This window comes from Panthera tigris, chromosome X (assembly GCF_018350195.1).
Source record: "Panthera tigris isolate Pti1 chromosome X, P.tigris_Pti1_mat1.1, whole genome shotgun sequence".
In the NCBI taxonomy this organism is placed as follows: domain Eukaryota; kingdom Metazoa; phylum Chordata; class Mammalia; order Carnivora; family Felidae; genus Panthera; species Panthera tigris.
The window spans coordinates 57,040,119-57,062,900 of NC_056677.1; the positions used below are offsets into that span (position 1 = coordinate 57,040,119).

The 22,782-nt window shown below is 41.3% G+C and overlaps 2 protein-coding genes across 3 annotated transcripts in view; one reads left to right on the forward strand and one right to left on the reverse strand.

Moving 5' to 3' along the window:
* Nucleotides 1-3,369: 3,369 nt before the first annotated feature.
* On the reverse strand, nt 3,370-7,775 carry PDZD11 (PDZ domain containing 11). Its single transcript, XM_042974878.1, has 7 exons — nt 7,709-7,775; nt 6,860-6,959; nt 6,327-6,410; nt 5,998-6,054; nt 5,603-5,701; nt 5,039-5,099; nt 3,370-4,879 (listed from the first exon to the last, which is right to left on the reverse strand). Exons 2-7 carry the CDS (start codon nt 6,944-6,946, stop codon nt 4,845-4,847), a joined length of 423 nt encoding a protein of 140 aa, XP_042830812.1. The 5' UTR covers nt 6,947-6,959; nt 7,709-7,775; the 3' UTR covers nt 3,370-4,844.
* A 141-nt stretch (nt 7,776-7,916) lies between these two features.
* KIF4A (kinesin family member 4A) overlaps nt 7,917-22,782 on the forward strand; it is a 120,214-nt gene continuing 105,348 nt past the window's right edge. The window contains exons 1-7 of one of the 2 annotated variants that reach the window (XM_007097578.3): nt 7,917-7,984; nt 8,307-8,447; nt 8,562-8,676; nt 12,556-12,746; nt 14,094-14,186; nt 17,220-17,386; nt 17,626-17,720. In XM_007097578.3, coding sequence (XP_007097640.1) covers nt 8,328-8,447; nt 8,562-8,676; nt 12,556-12,746; nt 14,094-14,186; nt 17,220-17,386; nt 17,626-17,720 — 781 coding nt within the window. In that variant the 5' untranslated portion in view covers nt 7,917-7,984; nt 8,307-8,327. Of the gene's footprint in view, nt 7,985-8,306; nt 8,448-8,561; nt 8,677-12,555; nt 12,747-14,093; nt 14,187-17,219; nt 17,387-17,625; nt 17,721-22,782 lie in introns of those variants that run through there. The other variant, XM_042974913.1, reaches the window with a different exon arrangement.

Here is a 22,782-nt window from a genome sequence, read left to right on the forward strand (position 1 = left end):
CGCTCATCCTCCCCACTGGGGCACGTACTACATACAGCTTCAACTGCGCCTGCCAGGTGAGCTCACCACCAAGGCATCACTCAATACATTTTTAAATGTTTATTTATTTCTAGAGACAGAGAGCGCAAGCGGGGTTGGGACGGAGAGAGGGAGACAGAAAATCTCAAGCAGGCTCCAGGGTCTGAGCTGTCAGTACAGAGCTGGATGTGGGGCGCCAACTGTGAGATCCTGACCTGAGCTGAAGTCGGAAGCCTAACCGACTGAGCCACCCAGGTGCCCCTCACACAATACATTTTTGCCCACTCCTCAGCCAGTTCACCTAGGGATTCTTCTCAGTTATCTATTGTAAGCACTGAGAAGCTGAGCCAGGACAACCTTCTCAAGGGCCATTCTCCACTTCTGGTTCTGAGACTACCTGGTATTGGAAGTAGAGGGGTGGAGTATCTGATTCTCATTTGCAGGCAATCATTAGAATTGATTTCCTGTCTAAGAAATCAATAGTGAATGTTTACTCTCATATCACTAACCTCAACCTCTTAGGCCTATTCATAACAGTAGGGTAGCACCAGCCTAGATTATCTGTGGATAAAGAAGGGGAAGACAAGGGGCACCTATGTGGCTTAGTTAATTAAGCATCCTGCTCTTGACTTTGGCTCAGGTCATGATCTCGTTTCATGGGTTGGAGGCCCACGTCCAGCTCTACACTGACAGCTCAAAGCCTGCTTGGGATTCTTTCTCTGCCCCTCTCCCATTCATGCGCTCTGTATCGCTCTTAAATAAACTTAAAAAAATTAAGGGGAAGAAAGATATGAAGCTTCCCCAAATTACCAAACCCTGCTTTGTTTTCTCTGCCTTCATCTAATCTCCACCTATAACAAAATCCAAGAGGCTTTGAATCCTTAAATCTGCTACTCTATAGGGTCTTCCTTAATTAAAACAGTATATTGAGATTAGACCTGTGCAAGGATGGTAGGCCACTTGGTTTGTGGCCATAGCAGCCACCTTTAAGGGACCTTGTTCCTTTGGTTCTTTTTATTTTTCCTTTATTAAGTTCTAGCCTTTAAAAAGCAAGTGTCTTTCCTTTCTAGACATTTTCTTATGCAGGTTCAGCTGCTGCTATGGGACACAGCTGGCCAGGAGTGCTCTTGAAGCCTAAATTCCTAGCTACATACATGGTTCGACTATGGCTGTGGCTGTCTAGGACATCACGACTGTTATGGCATGTTTTATTTGAAAAAGGGATTGAGGGAAACAATAGGAAGGTTGGTAAGACTAGCAGAGTGGAAGTGCAAGAACATTATTTTCTCTAAACCTTTACTAAATGTTTCAACTCTCCGCAATGTCTTGTAGACATCAATGCTTTAAAGGAGACACATAAGTGGGTACAAGATGTATGCACAGAAAGAGATGATGACATCATCATCGTGTTAGTGGGTAACATTGATCTGAACAACAAAAGGTAAGGTATAACTACAACTTCTGGCACACCTAGGGTTCCATCTCTATGGGGAGGGTCTACTGTGCTGTATTGACATGGAAGGAGTTACCAGTTTCAGGGACCAGAAAGATGATGGGTTAAAGGCTTCTATGGTTCCTGTCCTGGGGAGGCATCATTATACCTCAGCAGGATCTATCCGTATCCACTTTGAGTTACCACTTACTGCTATCTGGTCCCTTACATCAGTTCTCATTTGTCCAGACAAATCTCTGCAGACAATGGGAAGGAAAAATCCAGAGACCTCAATGGGATGTTTGACACCAGTGCCAAAACTGGTCACAACGTAAAATATGTAATACCCATTTCCCTTTATAATACTTCTGTTGCACTCTTAGCTCTAGCTAACCCCCCCTCCCTACCCCCCCCACTGGGGTTGGTATAAGGGTCATTTTCCCATCATGCAGTACAAAGGCCTGGGATTGTCTCTGAACCTGGACTTTCACACACACACACACATAGCTATTCTAGCACATGGCTTCTGCCCTTCTATCTAGAATTCATTTCCACTGAAGGAAGAGGAGTATCCTTTCTCCAAGCTTTGCTGGGACAGGAAGTATAAAGCAGAGAAGGCAAACCCTTTGCTGAGTTGATGGCCAAGCCTGACTATTTAAGGGAAAATGGGACTAACCAAAAGTAGCTCCCTGGTTTGCCTTCAAGCAACAGACATAAGATCAGAATTCCTCTTCTGGGTCTCCTAGCAGCTTCCCTGGGAATAGTTGAGATTTGACCCCAGTCACATTACTCTTACCTTAACACACACCTCAGTGGTTGAAATCCAACTGGAGCCCTCCATGGAGTCAGGCATCAAAATCTATTGCTCCTTTTCATAACTTAGTCTCTGCCTAATTTGATTAATTTATTGCATTTGGGCTTCCCAGTAATCCATCCCCGCCCCTCAAACTTACAGTTTAAATACCTGGATACTTACTAAGCTTTCACACAATTCCTGAACTTAGGAGCACAACAAACCATGAATGGTGCCTTGGTGGCTCAGTCGGTTGAGCGTCCTACTCTTGATTTTAGCTATGGTCATGATCCCAGTGTTATGGGATCAAGCCCCACATCAGGCTCCACACTGAGCATGAAGCCTGCTTGGCATTCTCTCTCTTCCTCTCTCCCATTTCCCCCGCTCATGCTATCTCTTTCTCTAAAATAAAATTAAAAACAAAACAAAACAAAACCCCTGAAAATGCGATCATTCTTTCTTGACTGCCTCTTGCAGCTATGGGGTGGAAAGTTCTTGCAGGGCCCAGGAACCCCACCTTACTTTCTCTTACTGCTCAAAGATATCTATAGGGGATGCAGATCTACAACAGCTGGGATACCTCAAAGGCCAATACAGTTCATTCCCCACTGTTTTCTTATCTACACCCTCAATAAATGACTGGTCCTTTTGCCTCAGCCTGTTATTGCTCATGTCTTCTCCACACTATACCTGTACCTTTACAATGCAACTATATCATGCTGGTGTACCAACAAAGAACCATTCCAAGTATCTCAAAGTGAGAACCAATTTAGGGCAGAGGCTTTTTGCCTCTTAGGCTCATGGCACCTTGCTGGGACTTTTTAGCACGTTTACCACACTTAGATGAGTTGTCTTAAAACCTGTTCACCACAGAGGCACCTGGGTGGCTCAGTTGGTTAAGCGTCCGACTTCAGCTCAGGTCATTTTCTCACCGCTGGTGAGTTTGAGCCCCATGTCGGGCTCTGCACTGACAGCTCAGAGCCTGGAGCCTGCTTCCAGTTCTGTGTCTCCTTCTCTCTCTGCCCCTCTCCCACTCATTCTCTGTCTCTTTCTCTCAAAAATAAATAAACGGTAAAAAAAAAAAAAACCGTTCACCAGAGGGAGAGTCAGGGAGAGTCTTGGACCTCAACATTCAGAAGACTCACTCTGCCAATATGCCTTTGGGCAAGTATCTGAGCCTCCAGTTTTTCAGATGGCCACTGGGGGGCAGCACAGCAAATAGGAGCATAGAATAGGAGTGGGATTTTGGAGGAAGCAGACAGCTAATAATTCTACCTTCAGTTCTACTCATTAGAATGTTGCTACTTGACAATAGCGCATAGTAAAGCTGATGGGATTTATAGAACAAGCCAGAAACTCCTCATAGAGATATACTATTTAGGACTGTTTCCCATATTTGAAGATTTAAAAATTCAGATTTCCAAGTTCCACCTCAGATCAAAAAAATCACTCCCAAGGGAGGGGCCTGGAAATACATAATTAAGCTTCCCAAGCTTCTTTCAAGGGAAATTTGGGACTTTCATTATGGGGTACTTCACCCCATATCTCATTAGAAAACTTTCTTCTGAATGGGTATTTTAAACATGCCAACGGAAATGGTATAAGGTGTGGCCTGGAATATCTAACAACGGACTGGCAACAAAGAACATGGCAGGTTATTTGGGGGCTGGAGTAAAGAAGACAAGGAGGTCAACAGTACCATTCAACCTACAAGGTAGAAATTGGGAACCAATTTCTTAGTGCTGTCCCTGAAAGCAATGCATCCAAACCTCCCCCTTCATTTGTGTACCAGATCCAAGAATCTGGGGAAGGAGAAGATAATGACATTAATACCATCCCAGCAGAGAAACGTCCAAAGCTCATGAGGAAAGGGGCGCTGCTTCCTCCAGTACCCCTAACCCTATACCATTCCTCAGTTACACTGAAGGTAAGGTTTCCGGGCCTCCCTAATGGACTGGCCAGATAGAGATGGTTGTGAAGTAGGTATAGTGTTGCTGTTACTTGCACTGGCTTTCCTCTCTTTGGAAGAACTTTTGTTTTGGACTCAACAGCATTGCAAACCCAGTCAGTATCATCCAAAAGTCAAACCAGCATTTCCTCAGCATTGCCTTTTACTTTTTTTGGCAGAGGATGGGGCAGGGGGAACAGTCCCAGGGAGTCTCCAGAGTGTATGAGACTGGTAGTGCAAGGATGGGATGAGATGGCCAGGTAGATGGGGTGGAAGGCCCCCGAGATTCGTTTTTCTTTTGGTTTCTATATGCTAATGAAAACAATATGACTTATGCATAATTGTCTCGCACATGGTATTCAATAAATGTCAGTTGCCTTTTCTAGCGGGATTCTCCACATGCTATACCTAGGTATCATCATCCTTCTTTCAGGGAATGAAGCTTATCTAGAACACTAGGGAACAAAAACTGCAGTACAGTTTGGGTAATGCAGATGGCTAGCTGGTTTGGGGCAGGGTGTCATTGTGTCCCCATCCTCTCCACTCTGCTCTGCTAGGGTGGGGCCAAGACTAGAGTTTCCCAAGAGGCTTCCCTGAGGCCTAGTCAGCTTATCCTAGAAGATTCAATGTGGAGGGCTATGGGCTGCAACTCTCTAGTGCACAGTCCTCTCTTTTTGGCGATGATAATCTGAGGAAAAGAAGAAAGGAAAGGAAGGAACAACTAGGTTATTTATAGGCCTGAGCTCCCAAGTCCCCTTCCCCAACTTGTGGAGCCTTTAGTAATCAGTATTTAAAGAGTTCCTACCCAGGGCCCTGCCAGGTAAGTAAAAAAGAGAGTGGCACTTACTGTAAGGAAAGAAGCGGACACGCATGCTGATTTCGCGGGCTGTCTTCAGGATCTCAACAGCCTGGAAGGAACACAGCAGCTTGTACAAATGAAGAGATATGACCCAGGACAGTATCATAACAGGAGAAAGTTGGCCACTCCAACCTTCTGGGTCACTAATAGCTGCTTCTTCCTAGTATACTTCATCAGCAGAGATTCCTTCCTTTTTTAAAAGTTTATTTATTTTAAAAGAAAGCGTGAGTAGGAGATGGGGGAGAGGGAGAGAGAGGGAGGGAGGGAGGGAGGGAGGGAGGGAGGGAGGGAGAGAGAGAGAGAGAGAGAGAGAGAGAGAGAGAGAAGAATCCCAAGCAGGCTCCACACTGCCCGCACAGAGCCCAACACAGGGCTCAAACTCACGAACCGCGATATCACGACCCATGCCGAAGTTGGATGCTTAACCGACTGAGCCACCCAGGCACCCCAGCAGAGCTTCCTTCTGATCAAGTTACAGATCAGTCTAATCCTGTCTAACCTTCCTACCGGGGATGGCTTCTTGCCTCACCACAGCACAAATGCTGTGCTCACCTTGCTGTGCTCAATATCTTGGAAATCCACATCATTCACAGCTAGGACTTGGTCCCCTTCCTGAAGTCCTGCTCGATGTGCATCAGAGTCAGGAATTACCTGTTTGTTGGTAAAGAGAGAATATGTAAGATTGAGGTGACATCATTTCAAAGGCTGTAATTAAAATTAAGTGCTCTTCAAATGTAAGGTGCTATTGTTTTTGTGTGTGTGACAGTGTAGGGAAACAGAGGGTTTGCTGGGTGAGAAGTTTTAAATGGGAAAGGGTGTCCCCATTATGCCCCTTCTGTAAGTCTACTGAATCATCCTTCTCCCAGGCTTTAGGACATCAGGATTCTGCATTCTGATAACTTTAACAAAGGGAAGTAGCAATATGGTCGCTTACCAGGCACACATACCTTGGAGATAAAGATGCCTAGCTGGGAGGCCTTTCCTCCTCGGATATTAAATCCCAACTGCAAGGGCACAAAAAGGGGAGGTGACTCAATATAGACCACAAACACAAAAACATCTAATAGCATAACTATACATGATAGCTTGGCTTACGTGTTCCTTCCTCAGAGAGAAGTCGAAGTTGTGGAAGTGGTATCTCAGATTTTCTGCCCATTAAAAAGCTTCCTTACCTCCCTACCAGATTTACCATCCATCTCCTCAACCACTGTCAACTTCTGGGCCTGGTACAGACAGAGCTAGCCTGGAATAAGACTCAACTGTTCCTTAAGCTCACCTGAGCTCCAGGGGGCTTCTTCAATGTGACGATTCGGGGAAGAAACTGGGTCAACTCATTGTTGTAGTCTGGGTGGTATACCCTCTGCAAGACATAGCAACCACAGAAATCTTACTACCAGCCTTAGATTTTACACTCACCTTCATCTTGAATATAAATGTATCACCCTGAAGTCAGGAAAAGGTGTGGTCATGGACTCAGTTTTAAGTAGAACAGATAACACTGTCCAAATGGGCAGATGGATAGCACGGGGAAATGTCAACAGCCCAGTAGCTCCCCATATCTTTACCTTGACAAGATAGAAACTAAGGCTCTGAATTTCCAGAATTCTCTGGTGTGAATGAACTGTGACAGGACAATAACATAAGAAGTCCCCAATGGGCCCAGTTGCTCAGAATCCAACTTCTGGGTCCCCTGGCTACAACAAAGGCTAGAATTCACTCTCCACTGAGCTTTTTTCTAACCCCACCATCCTACCTTTCATATATCATCTCATGCCCAAAGGGATAAACCCCCTACTCAAGCATTCCCACCTCATGAGGAGGAATCCATGCCGGGGGATTCTCATAAGCAGGCAGGAAAACCACCGGGTAGTCATCATAAGGAATCCGGCTGTCCATCTCCAGCAAAGCCCTGAATGGAAGGAAGGGTGACTCAAAGCTGATAAAAACGGTTCAAAAAGCAGGGGCGCTTGGGTGTCTCAGTCGATTAAGCTTCCCACTTTGGCTCAGATCACGACCTCATGGTTTGAGTTCGAGCCCCGCGTTGGGCTCTGTGCTGACAGCTCAGAGCCTGGAGCCTGCTTCGGATTCTGTGTCTCCCTCTCTCTGTCTCTGCTCCTCCCCCGCTTGTGCTCTCTCTCGTTCTCAGAAACGAATAAACATTAAAAAAAAAAGGTTCAAAAAGCAGTCCAGCAAGCTCCAGAAAACAACCCCAATCCGTCCCAAGGCTGTTGGTCTATGCACTCAGCCCACTTCTAGGTGATAAAGATTGAGAGAGAGAAGGAAGAAAAAAGATGGAAGAAAACTTTTAACTTTGCTTAAGATCTGGATGCCAAGCAACCGGTTAGGTAATCCATAGAGATGATCTCCTTTCTCACAACAATACTGCAAATAAATGTTACCATCTTCATTCTAGAGAACAGGAAATCGGGAGCATCTAAAAAGATCTGTCTATTCTGGGAGTCCAAGGGAGGGCTGACTCCAACTGTCCACAGGGGCTCGGGGCAAGGCACCGCTCCCACATTCCCTACATGTGATCAGTAATGGTGGGGGTCCCCAGATCGAGCCTTCCTTCACCACCAGCCACCTTCCAGGTCTCCGCCCCGCATCCTGCCTGAGTCCCACGTACACGACGCGCAAATGCCGTACAACTTCACCCACCCGCAGGCCTCCGGCACTTCAGCCTCCGCTCGCCGCCAATTCACTCTGGAAGCCGGAAGCGGATGCTCAGATGGGTCGGAAAGGGCGGGTTCAGGGTGCGGCGCGCAGGCCCGCCCCTTCCCAAAGCATCTTCCTGCGCGCGCCGACGTGTGTGCTGGGCCCGCAAGCTGTCTGTGCTTCGATTGGCTGGCGTCTCAGGGACCGATTTGAAACTTGGCGGTTAAAGCTCCGGCTGAGATAGGGCGGCGGGAGATAGGGGAAGGGACGTTCAGTTCGGTGAGTGAAGGGGCACACCTTAGCTCAGGATCTGCCTTTCCTAGTACCGTGGGGCTTTGGTTCTTTGTCGTCATCTCCGCCGGGGGCTTTCCTTTTCATTTCAGGCTCTACTTCGCTCTCTTCAGAGTGTCGGGCTGACGGGCTGCCCTGTCTGAGGGACAGTGACTTTCCTGAGGCAGCGATCCCCCCTGGGATGGGGAGGCTGCCGCCGCTACTGCTGAGTTCCGTAACCAATCCATCCCACCCTCCGAGGAGGACCGGAACTCCCACCCCTCCTGACCTACCAAAATTCATCAGCAAGTGTCTTCTTTTCTCCCCTCAGAGACGGTGCTGCGGTAGGATCATGAAGGAAGAGGTGAAGGGAATTCCAGTAAGAGTGGCATTGCGATGTCGCCCTCTGGTCCCCAAAGAGATTAGTGAGGGCTGCCAGATGTGCCTTTCCTTCGTACCCGGGGAGCCACAGGTGCGTAGGCGAGTCCTGGGCTGGCCTCTGAACAGCTGGGGCCAAATGGCAGTGAGGAGCGTGGTCTTGCCTTTCATTTTTTTTTTCTTACTCCTTGTTCTTTGCCTTCTCTAGGTGGTGGTTGGTACTGACAAATCCTTTACCTACGATTTTGTGTTTGACCCCTCTACTGAACAGGAAGAAGTCTTCAATACAGCAGTAGCACCACTCATAAAAGGCGTATTTAAAGGTGAGGCTATGTAATTTCTACTCCTTCTCGAGCGTGTATTATGTCAGGCACTGTGCCTTGGTGCTGCAAATGTAGGAACAAATGAAACATGAGCCCTGCCTTCAAAAAGCCCACAGCCTAGGAACTAACCCAGTGTCATTTGTGAAAGTCTGTACGCTTGAAAGTAGTTTGATACTGTATTTGTTGTAGGTGGTTCTGCTCATCTTTGCCTTGTATATACATTTTTTGTTTGTTTGTCCTGGAACTCCATTAGATTCTAAGTTCTTTTATGGGTGCTGAAGATGATCGGTATACCAACCTACTTAAGGCCCAGGTACTGCAAAGCCTGTTGAGGGATTCAGAGAAAGATCATATAGCTTCCAGGCCCTGGAGGAGTTCAAAGTCCAGGAGTAGGGGTGGAAGTGGATGACTACATACATAATTTTAAATACATAAAAAATTTTAACCTTTTTGCACTTACCTTTAAGAAAAGACACTTTATTTTATTTTAATGTTTATTTACATTTGAATTTTGAGAGAGAGCACAAGTCGGGGAGGGGCAGAGAGAGGCACACACACACAGAATCCAAAGCAGGCTCCAGGCTCTGAGCTGTCAGCACAGAGCCTGATGTGGGGCTTGGACTCACCAACTGTGAGATCATGACCTGAGTGGAAGTCGGACGCTTAACCCAGTGAGCCACCCAGGCACTCCTAAGAAAAGACATTTTAAAAGTTAAAAATGCATAATAGACTCAATCCTCCTATAGAAGTAGCACTGTTTTCAAAGTGGTATGATAACCTAAAGGATGGCACTAATATTGCCAGGGGATTAAGGGTGAATTTCACAACACAGGGAATCTTTGAGATAGGTCTTGAATGATGAGTAGAATCCTTAGGTGAAGAAGGATATTTTCTAAAGCCCCCGAATACTCTGACCAGTTAATAATCTTTATTAAAGAAGCTAAGGCTTTAGTGTTGTTGAAGACCATAGCAGGGTTCTAAAGAAGGGAGCAATGTCTGAGAGGTGTCTAATTATTGTTATTCTTTTTTTAATGTTTATTTTTGAGAGAGAGAGAGTGAGTAGGGGAGTGGCAGAGAGAGAGGGATGGAGGATCCGAAGTGGGCTCTGTGCTGACAGCAGCAATCCCATTATGGGGCTCAAACTCAAGAACGGTGAGATCATGACCTGAGCCAAAAGGACACTCAACCGACTGAGCCACCCAGGCACCCCTAATTATTGTTATTTTAGTACAGAGGTTATTCAGGATTCAAAGCAGAGATCTACATAGAAGTAGAAGCATGGCACACCAGTCCCTTAAAGATGAAAGGCATGTTTGTACATCACCTAGTCTTACTTTGTATCCAAAGAAAAGTACTTTCCAGCAATATCTGTAAGTGAACTTACACCATCTATTTAAAATTCTTTTAAATAGGGATAGGGAACTCACTAACTCGCAATAGGGGGTCCTATTGGTTGGATTTTGGACAACTCTAATTGGGTTAGATTATATTGAGATGAAATTTGCTTCCCTATAATTTCCAGTGATGTTAGTTCATCCCTCTAGGTAAGTAGAAGCCTTCTTACAGGCAACAGCTATTCACGTGTTTTTTTCCCCACTTTTTTAAATGATGTTATGGCTCAGGACACACTGAACACTGTTTTACATTTTTTCAATATTAAATCAGGGGCACCTGAGTGGCTTAGTTGGCTAAGCATTGGACTTTTGATTTCAACTCAGGTCATGACCTTGTGGCTTGTGAGTTCAAGACCTGAGTTGGGCTCTGCACTGTCAGTGCAGAGCCTGCTTGGGATTCTCTGTATCCCTCCCTCTCTGCCCCTCCCCTGCACGCTCTCTCTCTCTCTCTCTCTGTCTCTCTCAAAATAAGTTAATAAACTTAAAAAATTTTTTTTAAATATTAAAGCAATAATCTCAAACTTATAGAAATGTTGCAAAAACAGCATAAAGAACTTTTTTTCCTCTATCATTTGAGATGAATTGTTGACCTGATGCACCCTGAATGTGTATGTATATTGGCTACAATCAAGGGCTTCCTCCTACATAACTACAATATAAAGATCAAAATCATGAAATAAGCATTGCTGTATTACTACCATCTAGTCCTCACACTTCTTTCAAGTTTCACCAATTGTCCCAATAATGTCCTCTAGAGTAAAAGGATCTCATTTAAAAGCACTTATTGTATATAGTTGTACTGCTTCCGTATAGTCTGTTTCATTTTAAAGTTTTTCCAGTCTTTTTTTGAAGATCACAGGCCAGTAATTTTGTAAACTGTTTATCAGTTTTGGTGTGTCTGATGTTATGATTAGATTCAGGTTGCATATCTTCAGTAGGAATATCACAGAAGTGGTGCTGTATTCTTTCCTTTGAATCTTATCAAGCAGCACATGATGACTTATTTCGTTACTGCTGATGTTCATTTTGATCATTTGATTACAGTGTTGTCTGCGAGGCTTCTCCACTATAAAGTTAAACTTTTTCCTATTTACACATTTGGAAGACAATTATATGATTCTATCTAAGTCTTCTAATTAACCATCCCTCCTTTCCTTTAGTTATTCCAGAAACAGTATGGTTCCCAGGCCCTTCATCATCTGGTCATCTTCCTCAGAATGTACCTTCACGGTTTAGTAAGAGCACTATAGTTCTACTTTTATCTTAACTTGGGAAACTATAAGAATCAAATTATAGTCTTTAGAGGCAATATAAAGTAGGTAGCGATTCTAATATGTATATGTTTGATTAACATTGCTCTCAGTTGCAAAGGCAAAGCCAATATTTTTTCACTCAGCTCAGTGACATCCTCTTCTACTCTGAATTCCCAATACCAGAGAGCCCTGAATATTTTGGAAAAAGTACTGAAACTTGGTTTCCCCAGTTACTACTATATACACATATCTGTGGTATTGTAGATGATTACAGAATGTTATGTTTTTGCCCTGTAGTTGTGCCAGTTGACGCTAGCTATTTATTACAGTGGAAATCTTGATTTAACATCTTATGATCTTTCAGAATATCAAGGTCTTCATTTAGACGTACAAGTTCTTTTAAAAAGAAAAAAAAAAGGCCAAGAACCTATATCACATTAAATCATACTTAAATGATGACATGTCTATAAGGAGCCTGATAATATGGTCCAGATGCACTGAGAGTTTAAATAGGGAGTGGATGCTTTCATTGGTTGTAAAAAATCCACTTTGTTGCCTTTTCAGATGAAGACTGGTAATCAAAAACATATATGTTGGAATTCCTTCTATTTATGCAACTTCTAAGACTTTCATTTAATTCCCATAATTTAGAATTGCTAGAAGTAGAATTATAAAGCTCTGAATGGCTTTTTGACAGTGACTGGGCCACCTTTATTACCTCATTCATATCTTTAAATGTTTTACTTCTTTGGGGTACTTGGGTGGCTCAGTCGGTTAAGCGTCCAACTTCATTTCAGGTCATGATCTCATGGTTCATGAGTTCAAGCCCCACATCAGGGCCCCACATCAGGCTCTGTGCTGACAGCTAAGAGCCTGGAGCCTGCTTCAGATTCTGTCCCCCTCTTTCTCTGCCCCTCCCCTGCTCGCTTGCTCTTGCTCTCTCAAAAATAACATTTAGATAACTAACTAAATAAATGTTTTACTTCCTAGCTTTTAAGGGCCACAAAGAGGGGCACATATTCTGGAGTTGGTATTTTTTTTCTTTGCTTATTTGGACTAATGCAAAATCATGGCACCCATCTAAGTTTTCTGTATGTCTGCTAGTCCTAAGAGACCCTTGTCTTAAGAGAGCAGTCTCAATTTTGTTGCAAATAATTGCTGAAAGAAGTTGAGTATATTGATTGGTTGAAAATATTTAAACACCACTATGTATGTGACTTCTGTTTTGCCAGGATACAATGCAACCGTCCTGGCCTATGGGCAAACTGGCTCTGGAAAAACCTATTCAATGGGAGGTGCATACACTGCAGAGCAAGAGAATGAACCAACAGTTGGGGTTATTCCTAGGGTAATACAATTGCTCTTCAAAGAAATTGATAAAAAGAGTGACATCGAATTTACTCTGAAAGTATCATACTTGGAGGTAAATGATTTATCTTTAATTATACAGAATTCAAATGTAACTTGGGTGGAAAAAATAAATCCAAATCATGTTTTTCCTGGCATGACTCAAATTAGTAAATTGCATTTTTAGTAAATTACATTTTAATAAATTGATAGAGAAAATTTACTGGCTCAGTTGGATCTGGCTCCCACCCAGTTCTTTTCTTGTCAGAAGAGTCTGTTTAATCTGATTGTTAGAGGAGTTGGCATTGCCGTATAAAAAGATAATAGGAATTCTTTAATTCCAGTTTGGCTTCCACTGCTGATTCCCTGTAGAGTATGCAGAAAAATATCTGATTTCCCTTTATTATTTTGAAGCCTAAGTGATAATGCTTCTAGTTTCAGGAAGAATGTCATAAAAAGTGGGTGAAGTATTGAGCTGTGTGTGTGATAATAGAATGTGTTTATTCAACAGATAGTTATTAAATACCTACTGTGTTACAGGACCTGTTCTAGGTACTTAGGATATATCAATGAACAAAACATAAAGATCCCTACCCTTGTGGGGTTTTCATTCTAGTGAATATCACTATACAAGTAGATGGGCCAGTTATATCTAACCTATGACATCAAACCTATGTTTAAGAAATTTGTGGCTTCTGGGAAACTAGTTGGTTAGTTCCCTAGTAGTGATATCTTTAATAAGCAATAATTAAACTTACATAATTTAAGCATGCAATTATATATTGTATGTGAATACTTCATCCTGGAGTTGAATCTTAATATGTATAGGAGGTGTGGAGTTGGAAGATGGGGAGTTAAACATCATTAAGATTAGCCTTCTTGAATATCTTGATTAACCCAGTTGTGGTCAAGGTAATCAAATGTAAAAATTACTTAAGAACTTCCTGTGTTAAATAGTAGCGACAGCCATAATAGCAAACAAATATGGTGCTTACTATCTGCTAAACACTGTTCTAAGTTCTTAGAGTTCTGGTTGTTGAAATATTGGTTGCCACTTCTCCTGTTTGTTTTTCATTTCCCCCCTCCAATAAGGACCCTTTACTTACATTTTAACAATCAGGAAGGTGATACTGTCATGCCACCATCAAAGAACTGAATTTGGGCACCCATGTAACTTTTCATTGTGTCCAGTATTCCCAAGAAACTGTCTTAAGAGCAGTCTCAATTTTGTTACAACTAATATGTGAATTCATTCTTGTAAGTATCAAATGGTTACATGTAGAATTAAAGTCCTTTTCTTTATTATAAGAATAAAGTGTTGTGAAATATTTTTAATACAGGAAGTCACAAAGAATTTTAAAAGTCACCCAAGATTACCACTATTAACATCTTGTGTTTGCCACTTTATTTTTAACAATACCAGATTTACAACGAAGAAATCTTGGATCTTCTATGCCCGTCTCGTGAGAAAGCCTCTCAAATAAATATACGGGAAGATCCTAAGGAAGGCATAAAGGTGTGTTTGTCTCTCATTTAATGTTACTGAAAAATGTTGGCCACCACTAACATTTACATCTCTTTTATTTGCCACTGTGGTTTTAAATGACTACTGACATCTCAGTCTTTCGGGTTTTGTGGGATCTTAATTCCCTTTGTTAATCTAGAATTCCTAAATGGGAGCTCTTGTGGGGAAGGAAGTTTTATCGTCTTCTTGTTACCTATTTCTCATTTTTATTTAAATTCTTTAATATATTGTGCAGTACTGGTTTCAGGAATAGAATTTGGTGATTCATCATTTACATATAACACCCAGTGCCCTCCTTAATACCTATCACTCATTTAGCCCAATCCCCCCATTCCACTCCCCTAATAAAATAAGATAAAAACAGGGAGGGAGGCAAACCATAAGATACTCTTAAATACAGAGAACAAACTGAGGGTTATCTTCCTGTTACCTCTTGAAGGAATGTTAATATCAATCAATTAAATATTTATTATTTACAGAGTCCTAAGACCAGGCTATTTATTTAGTACAGTAACCACTAGCCACAAATGGCTATTTAAACTTAAATGAACTAAAATATAATGAAATTTAAAATTGAGTCCCTTCGTCACACCATCCACATATCAAGTGCCCACTAGCTATATGTGGCTGGTGGCTACTGTAGGACAGCACAGATATAGAACATAACCATGGTCACAGAAAATTTGTTGGGACAGCACTGTAACAGACATTGTGCTAGGCATTGGGATGATATTTAAAAAGGAAAAAGGGTGAATAATATAAAAAAATTTAAAATCCATAAGTACCAAAGGAAGAAGAGATCACTTACATGAGAGGCTTCTGTCATATGGTTTAGATGCGGGATGAGGAGCTGAACAGAAAATTCAAGGCAAGGTTGGGAGTTTAGTATACGGGAGTGGACCAAATCCAGAAGCTAGAATCAAAAACATGCACAGCTTAGATCTAGCTCCAGCTTGAGTATTCAGGGGTGGAGAATCCAAGGCTGGAAGCGGATGAGTCTATATAACTTGGGAAAAATTGGTAAAATAGTATCTTACCCATCTCCTTTTCCTTCCTCTCTTCCCTGCATGGAAAGTTGAAGGTTTAGGGTACAGGTACATGAGGAGCAGCTGTGCTTATGATTTTTTTTCTTCTGGTCATTAGCCAGGTATTAAAGCAAGGCTTGAAAGGTCAGACTTATTTGAAAGCCTGAAAAATTTGGAATACAGGGAGACAATTTGGATAGTGGGGATACAAAACCTGGGCAAAATGTGTGCTATTGCCAGAAAGAATATTGGTACTGAGCCAAGTTTTGGCCCATTTCCAAGATCTTTTATATGCATGCCAAGGCAGGAATTAAATCCCAAGCATTATTTGAGGTAAAATTTTCAGTACAAAGAAGTGTGAGTATCTGACTTAAATTAGAGTGGGTAAGAACAAGTTTGTAAACACTCTTCAAATGGGATGGATGGAATATAAGTAGAGAAAAGAAGTAAGGGTATTCTTGTAGCAAGGAGTAGCTTAAGCAGGAAAACAGGAAATATACTCTTGGGGATAATAAGACTACACCGGTCTGTCTGGATTAGAGGATTTGAGTTGAGAATTAATAGGTGTGTTAGGACCAGATTATGAAGCCAGGCTAAAGCATCATGTGTTCCATCCCTGTGAACAGTTTATAAATGAGATTGCTATGGCCAGTTTTACCAAGATTTTGTCTTGTGTGTATCTCTCCAGCTATGTTAGCTCCTGAAGTTTAAGAGTGTCTTAAAAATCTCCTTGGGAGCACCTGGGTGGCTCGGTTGGGCAGCAGACTCTTGATTTCGGCTCAGGTCATGATCTTGTGGTTTGCTGTCAGTGCGGAGCCTGCTTGGGATTCTCTCTCTCCCTCTCTCTCTGCCCCTATACCACTCATGTATGCGCACGTGCTCTCTCTTTCTCTCTCTCTCTCAAAATAAATACATACACTTCAAAGAAAAATCTCCTTGGATCCTCATTATTTAGCACAGAACTTAGTAATTTGGTGACATTTTAGGAAGCAGGATTTTAGGGAGACTGAACAGAAGTAGACTGAAAAGGAGACAGACTAGGAAGACAGATGAGGAAGGCCTGTTGGAGAAACTTTGCCTTATTCTTCACGCATGTAGTAAGATTCACCTGGACTAGGCAAGTAGATGTGGAAAGGAAAAGGAAGTGATGGAGGCAAAAGAAAAATGACTAGGAGCTGGTGATAGATGAGACAGGGAGAAATGGGAGGCAAAGAATTGAAGGTGAATCTGAGGTTTTGAGAACAGAGATACTGATAGAAGTGGAGAAGTAGTGGAGAGAATCAGTGTTGGTGGAAGGAAGATGAGTTTGGTTTACAATTCACCATTTTCAAAGTGTAAAAGGCAGGTAATTTGAAATGAAAGACTAGAAATTAGGGCCACAGATGTAGATTTGGGAGCCATGGAGTAATAAAATAATAGCATATTTGGGCTAGAAGGGACATTATAATCATCTAGGGCAATCTTCAGAGACTCCAAGAGATTTTAACTTGTACAAATTCTCTCAGGTGGATATGTACCAAGCCTAGGACTCTGTTTTCCTGCTATTTCCCCTAGTGAAAATGAAGTATAAAACAGGTCAGAGGTATACGAAGGATCATAGGGTCACATGGAGAAAGTAGTAAAGAGAAATACCATAACTATTTGTGTTGCCCTTCTTGGGGCCAAAGCTTACCTTCACTTGGGGGTTCTCCAGAAGGCACCTATTCATTGCTTTATCCTAAAATCTAGAGATCTCTTCTAGCTCCAGTATTGTCTGGTACCCTTGTTTTGGAAGTCCCTAGGGGAGATTAGAGACCTTGGTTTGCAGTGATCACAGAGTTGCTAGTCAAACAGTCCTCATTACCACAACGGTTCTATTTATTGAGGTTCTATTGGAACACGAAAGCATTATTTTTTTAAACTACCAATCCCTGTATCTCTGATAAAGTATTTAAAGTAGAATCTAAAATAAGTAGATAAAGTTGAATCTTAAGGATATTTTTTTCTTTCTCTGAATTAGATTGTGGGACTCACCGAGAAGACTGTTTTAGTTGCTCTGGATACCGTTTCCTGTTTGGAACAGGGTAACAACTGTAGGACTGTGGCCTCCACAGCTATGAACTCCCAGTCATCCCGATCTCATGCCATCTTTACAATCTCCGTCGAACAAAGAAAGAAAAGCGACAAGTAAGTTACAGTTACAGCTTCAAGAGTCAACATTTTTAACTTAGTTCAACTGAAGTTGAGTATTAAGTTGCTTCTTTGGCTGATTGACAATTCCTTGGAGATCAGTACTCTGAGTACTGGTAGCCAGTGGAGCCATTTGGGCTGACTTGGAAGAACATGAGAGCCAGCAGGTCAGCTTTGACACTCAGCTGCCTTCAAGCTCACGTACCATTCTCATTGGTGTCTTCTTGTCATCACAGGAATAGCAGTTTTCGTTCCAAATTGCATCTTGTAGACCTTGCCGGATCAGAAAGACAGAAGAAAACCAAGGCTGAAGGAGACCGTCTAAAAGAGGGTGAGAGAAATTAAGGCCACAGTTGTAGATGAAAATTTGCAGTACTCTTACTGTGTTGTTGCTGCCTTGACTGAAGTATTTCAGGTCGTATTCTAAAGGTAGCTGCAATTCAGGTTTGAGGCTGATTTCAGAAATAGTGAAACATTGTTTCTTTCCCTTACACTCATTTTCTAATGTAGGGATGAGATTTGGATCTGGCCCTGGGTTTGATTTCATCTGGTCCAGGCAAGTTTTAGTTTTTGTTCTGCTTTAAACCCCAACTACTTATGATTAAAATCAGTATCCTGATTCTGTCATCTGAAGCATTCACTGTCCTTCTCAGACACTGTCACTTATAAACCTCATCAGCATGGTTTCCAGATGTTCATTTAAGTTGTTGGATATACACAATGAAGCTCCTAAGGCTGAAAGAACCCCGTGGTGTATGCTATTAGACAAATTTGTCTAGCATGATAGTGGCCTGGTAACCTGCATGCTTTGGGAATGATCTTTCAAATGATTATTAATCTAGGTAACAAAAATTAACAACCAGCTCCTATTTCTCAGTGTTGTACCTAAGGATCTCATAAAAGATTTTGCCAAATGCCTTGCCACAGTTCAGGTATACTATGTCTGCCATATTTCTCGTAGCTACCAGTTCAGTAACAGTACAAAAAAGAAATAGGGGCGCCCGGATGGCTCAGTCAGTTGAGCATCTGACTCTTGGTTTCAGCTCAGGTCATGATCTCAGGGTTGTGAGATTGAGCCCTGCGTTGGACTCTACACTTAGCTTGGGATTCTCTCTCTTTTCCTCTGTCTCTCTCCCCACACTCACACGTGCTCTCTAAAAAATTTTCAAAAAAAAAAAAAAAAGAAATAAGGATTAGACTAAATTGACTTTGTGAATTCAAGCTGGCTTCTAGCATTTATTCTTCTGTTCCTAGGTTCTTGCAAGCCATCCCTGTAATATTCTGTCCCATAATAATCTAGAAGACTTACATCAAACTTACTGGTCTATAATTTATAGAATTAACTTATACCTCTTTTTTTTTTTTCGAAAATTGAAATTGCATCTGTCCAGTCTTCTGGGATGTCTTTCTCTGTGCTTCCTCAAAGATCATTGACATAGCTTCAGCATTCTTATTTGAAATTACTCTCATTTTTCTTGGTAATAATTCCTCTGGCCCAAGATATTTGAACTCCTGTTAAAGTAGTTCGGTTCTCACTTACTACCCCTTTACTCATATTGGGCTTCAGTTCCCTCCGGGGAACTGAGGATGCAGAAGCAAAAATAGTAATTGAGGAATTTTACCTCTGTCATATATCATTATTATACTGCTGGCACAGGGCAGAGACCTATTTCTTCCTCATTCAGCTTTTTGTTCTGAATGTATTTGAAAGTGCCCTTTTTGTTCTGTGTTTGCACTATGAGATTTAGCCTTCTTAACACTATTTTTAAAGGTTCTTCTGCCTCTGTCTTTTTTAAGGTTTACAGTTCTGAGTTTTTTTAACAGCTTTATTGAGATCTAATTCACATACCATAAAAATCACTCATGTAAACTGTACATTTCGGTAGATTTTAGTATATTCACAGAGTTGTGCAACCATCACCACAATCTAATTTTGGAACAACCTCAAAAAGAGACTCCATACCAATTAGCAGTCACTCCCCATTCCCACCCCCTTCTCTAGCCCTAGGCAACCATAACCTGTATTTCATATAAATATAGTCATAGAATATGTGGTCTTTTGGGAGTGGCTTGCTTCACTTAACATAAGATTTTTAAGGATCATCCATACTTCATTCACTTTGATTGCAGAATCATATTCTGGTGTATGGATATACAACATTTTGTTTGTATCAGTTGCATACAATTTGGCTATTTTGAATATTGCTCTCTGAGCATCTGTATATAAGTTTTTGTGTAGACAAATGGGTTTTTTTGGTTTTTTTTGTTTTTGTTTTTTAAAATTTTGTAGATAGAGAGTGAGAGAGCACGAGTGGGGGGAGCGGGAGAAGGGGAGAGAAAGGGAGAATCCCAAGCAGGTTCCATGCCAGCATGGAGCCCAACATGGGACTTGATGACCCAAGCCAAAATCAAGAGTCAGACATCCAACTGATCAAACTACCCAGGCGCCCCAGTGTAGACAAATGTTTTAATTTCCGTTTAGGTATATACCAAAGTGTGTAATAGCTGGGTCGTATGGTAACTTTTAAAATTTATTTTTTTTAATTAAAATGTAATTAATATACCATAAAATTCACCCCTTTAAACTGTACAATTCAGTAATTTTTATATATTCACAAAGTTGTGTAACCATCACCACAGTAAGTTTTAGAACATTTTCATCACCCCAAAAAGAAAACCCACACGCATTAGCAGTCATTTCCTATTTTTTCCCAACCTCCCCCCACTCCCACCCTGCCTGTCTATGATTAATCCTCTTTCTGTCTCTACAGATTTGCCTATTCAGGACATTTCATACACATATGATCATACAATATATGGTCTTTGTGACTGGCTTCTTTCACTTAACAGTGTTTTCAAGGCTCATCCATGTTGTGTAACATGTATCACTACTTCATTGCTTTTTATTGCCGAACAATATTCTATTACATAAGTATATTAATACTATTATTAATTATTAATACATATTCATATATATATTTATCCATTGATAGACATTTGGGTTGTTTCCACTTTTATTTTTTATGAATAATGCTGCGATGAGCATTGATGTACAAGTTCTCAAGTGGGTGTATGTTTTCATTTCTCTTGGGTCTATACCTAAGAGTGGAATTGCCGGATCATATGATAACTCTGTGTTTAACTTTTTGAAGAACTGCCAGACTGTTTTTCACAGGAACTATACCACTTTAACTTTCTTAGGATTGTTATTTTTAGAAATCTAATTCTAGTTCTAAAAATAGGATTCTAATTCTTTCATATTCTTACTTTTATTATTTTTTGTTTTTTTATTTTATTTATACTTCTCCCCCCATTCTTTTCTTTTTAATTTTTTATTTTTGAGAGAGAGAGGATGCAAGTGATCAAGGAACAGAGAGGGAGAGAGACAGAATCCCAGGAGGGGAAGAGAGAGGGAGAGAGAGAGAAGCGGGGCTCACCAGACATGGGGCTCCAGCTCACCTGACGCAGGGCTCAAGCTCACCAACTGTGAGATCATGACCTCAGCTGAAGTTGGATGCTTAAACGACTAAGCCACCCAGGAGCCCCTATTATTTCTTTAATTGTAGCCATCCTAGTGCGTGTGAAGTGATAACTCATTGTGGTTTTGGTTTGCATTTCCTCAGTGGCTAATGATGTTGAGCATTGTTTCATGTGCTTATCAGCAATTTATATATCTTTTTAGAACAATGTTCATTCAGATTCTTAGCCCATCTTTTAATTGGGTTATTTATATCTTTATGGTTGAGTTATGTGTGTTCTTTATACTAAGCCCTTATCAGTTTATGAATGTTCTGGATACTAACCCCTTATCAAATACATGCTTTGCAAATGTTTTCTCCCATTCTCTGGGTTATGTTTTCACTTACTGATGCTATCCTTTGAAGCACACAATTTATTTTTTTTTTTAATTTTTTTTTTCAACGTTTTTTATTTATTTTTGGGACAGAGAGAGACAGAGCATGAACGGGGGAGGGGCAGAGAGAGAGGGAGACACACAGAATTGGAAACAGGCTCCAGGCTCCGAGCCATCAGCCCAGAGCCTGTCGCGGGGCTCGAACTCACAGACCACGAGATCGTGACCTGGCTGAAGTCGGACGCTTAACCGACTGCGCCACCCAGGCGCCCCATGAAGCACACAATTTAAAAAAACTTGATGACATCCATTCATCTACTTTTTCTCTTGTTGTGTGTTTGGTGTCATATCTTTAAAAAATGCCTAATCCAAGGTCACAAAGATTTATGCTTGTTTTCTTCTAGGAGTTTTATGGTTTTAGATGCTGTATTTAAGTCTTTGATCCATTTTGAGTTAATTTTTGTATATGGTGTGAAGTGGCAGTCCAAACTTCAGTCTTTTTGCATGTAGATATTCAATTATCCCTGCATCATTTGTTGAAAAGACTATTCTTTCCCATGGAACTGTCTTGGCATCATTGTCAAGAACAACTGGCATCTCAATTCTATTCCATTTATCTGTATGTCTATCCTTATGCCAGTACTATACTATCTTGATTACTGTAGCTTTGTAGTAAGTTTTGAAATCAGGAAGTGTGAGTGCTTCAACTTTGTTCTTTTTCAAGATTGTTTTGGCTATTCTGGGTCCCTTGCATTTCCATATGAATGTTAAGATCAGCTTGTCACTTTCTGCAAAGAAGGCAGCTGGGATTTTCATAGGGATTGCGTTGAATCTGTAGATCAATTTAGGAAGTATTGCCATCTTAATATTAAGTCTTTCAATTCACAAACCTCAAATGGCTTTCCATTCATTTAGATCTTAAATATCCTTCAATACTTTTTTTAACTTTCAGAGTATAAGTTTTACACTTGTTAAACTTATTCCTAAATATTTTGTTCTTTTCAATGCTGTTGTAAATGGAATTTCATTATCAAATTGTTTATTGAGCTTTGTATAGTGATCTTGTATCTGCAACCTTGCTGAATTTGTTAGTTCTAATAGGTCTTTAATGGATTCTTTAGGATTTCTATATACAAGTTCATGTCATCTGTGAACAGAGCTAATTTTACTTCTTCCTTGCTAGTCTGGATGCCTTTATTTCCTTTTCTTGCCTCATTGTCCTGGCTAGAACCTCTAGGACAATGTTGGATAGAAGTGGTGAGAATGGATATTGTTGTCTTGTTCCTGATTTTAGGGGAAAAGCACTCAGTTTTTTACTATTAAGTATGACGTTAGCTGTGGGTTTTTCTTTTCTCTTTATAATTTTTTTAATGTTTATTTATTTTTGAGAGAGAGAGAGAGAGAGAGAGAGCACATGCGTGAGCAGGGGAGAGGCAGAGAGAGAGGGAGACACAGAATCGGAAACAGGCTCCATGCTCTGAGCTGTCAGCACAGAGCCTGGAGTAGGGTTTGAACCCATGAGCCACAAGATCATAACCTG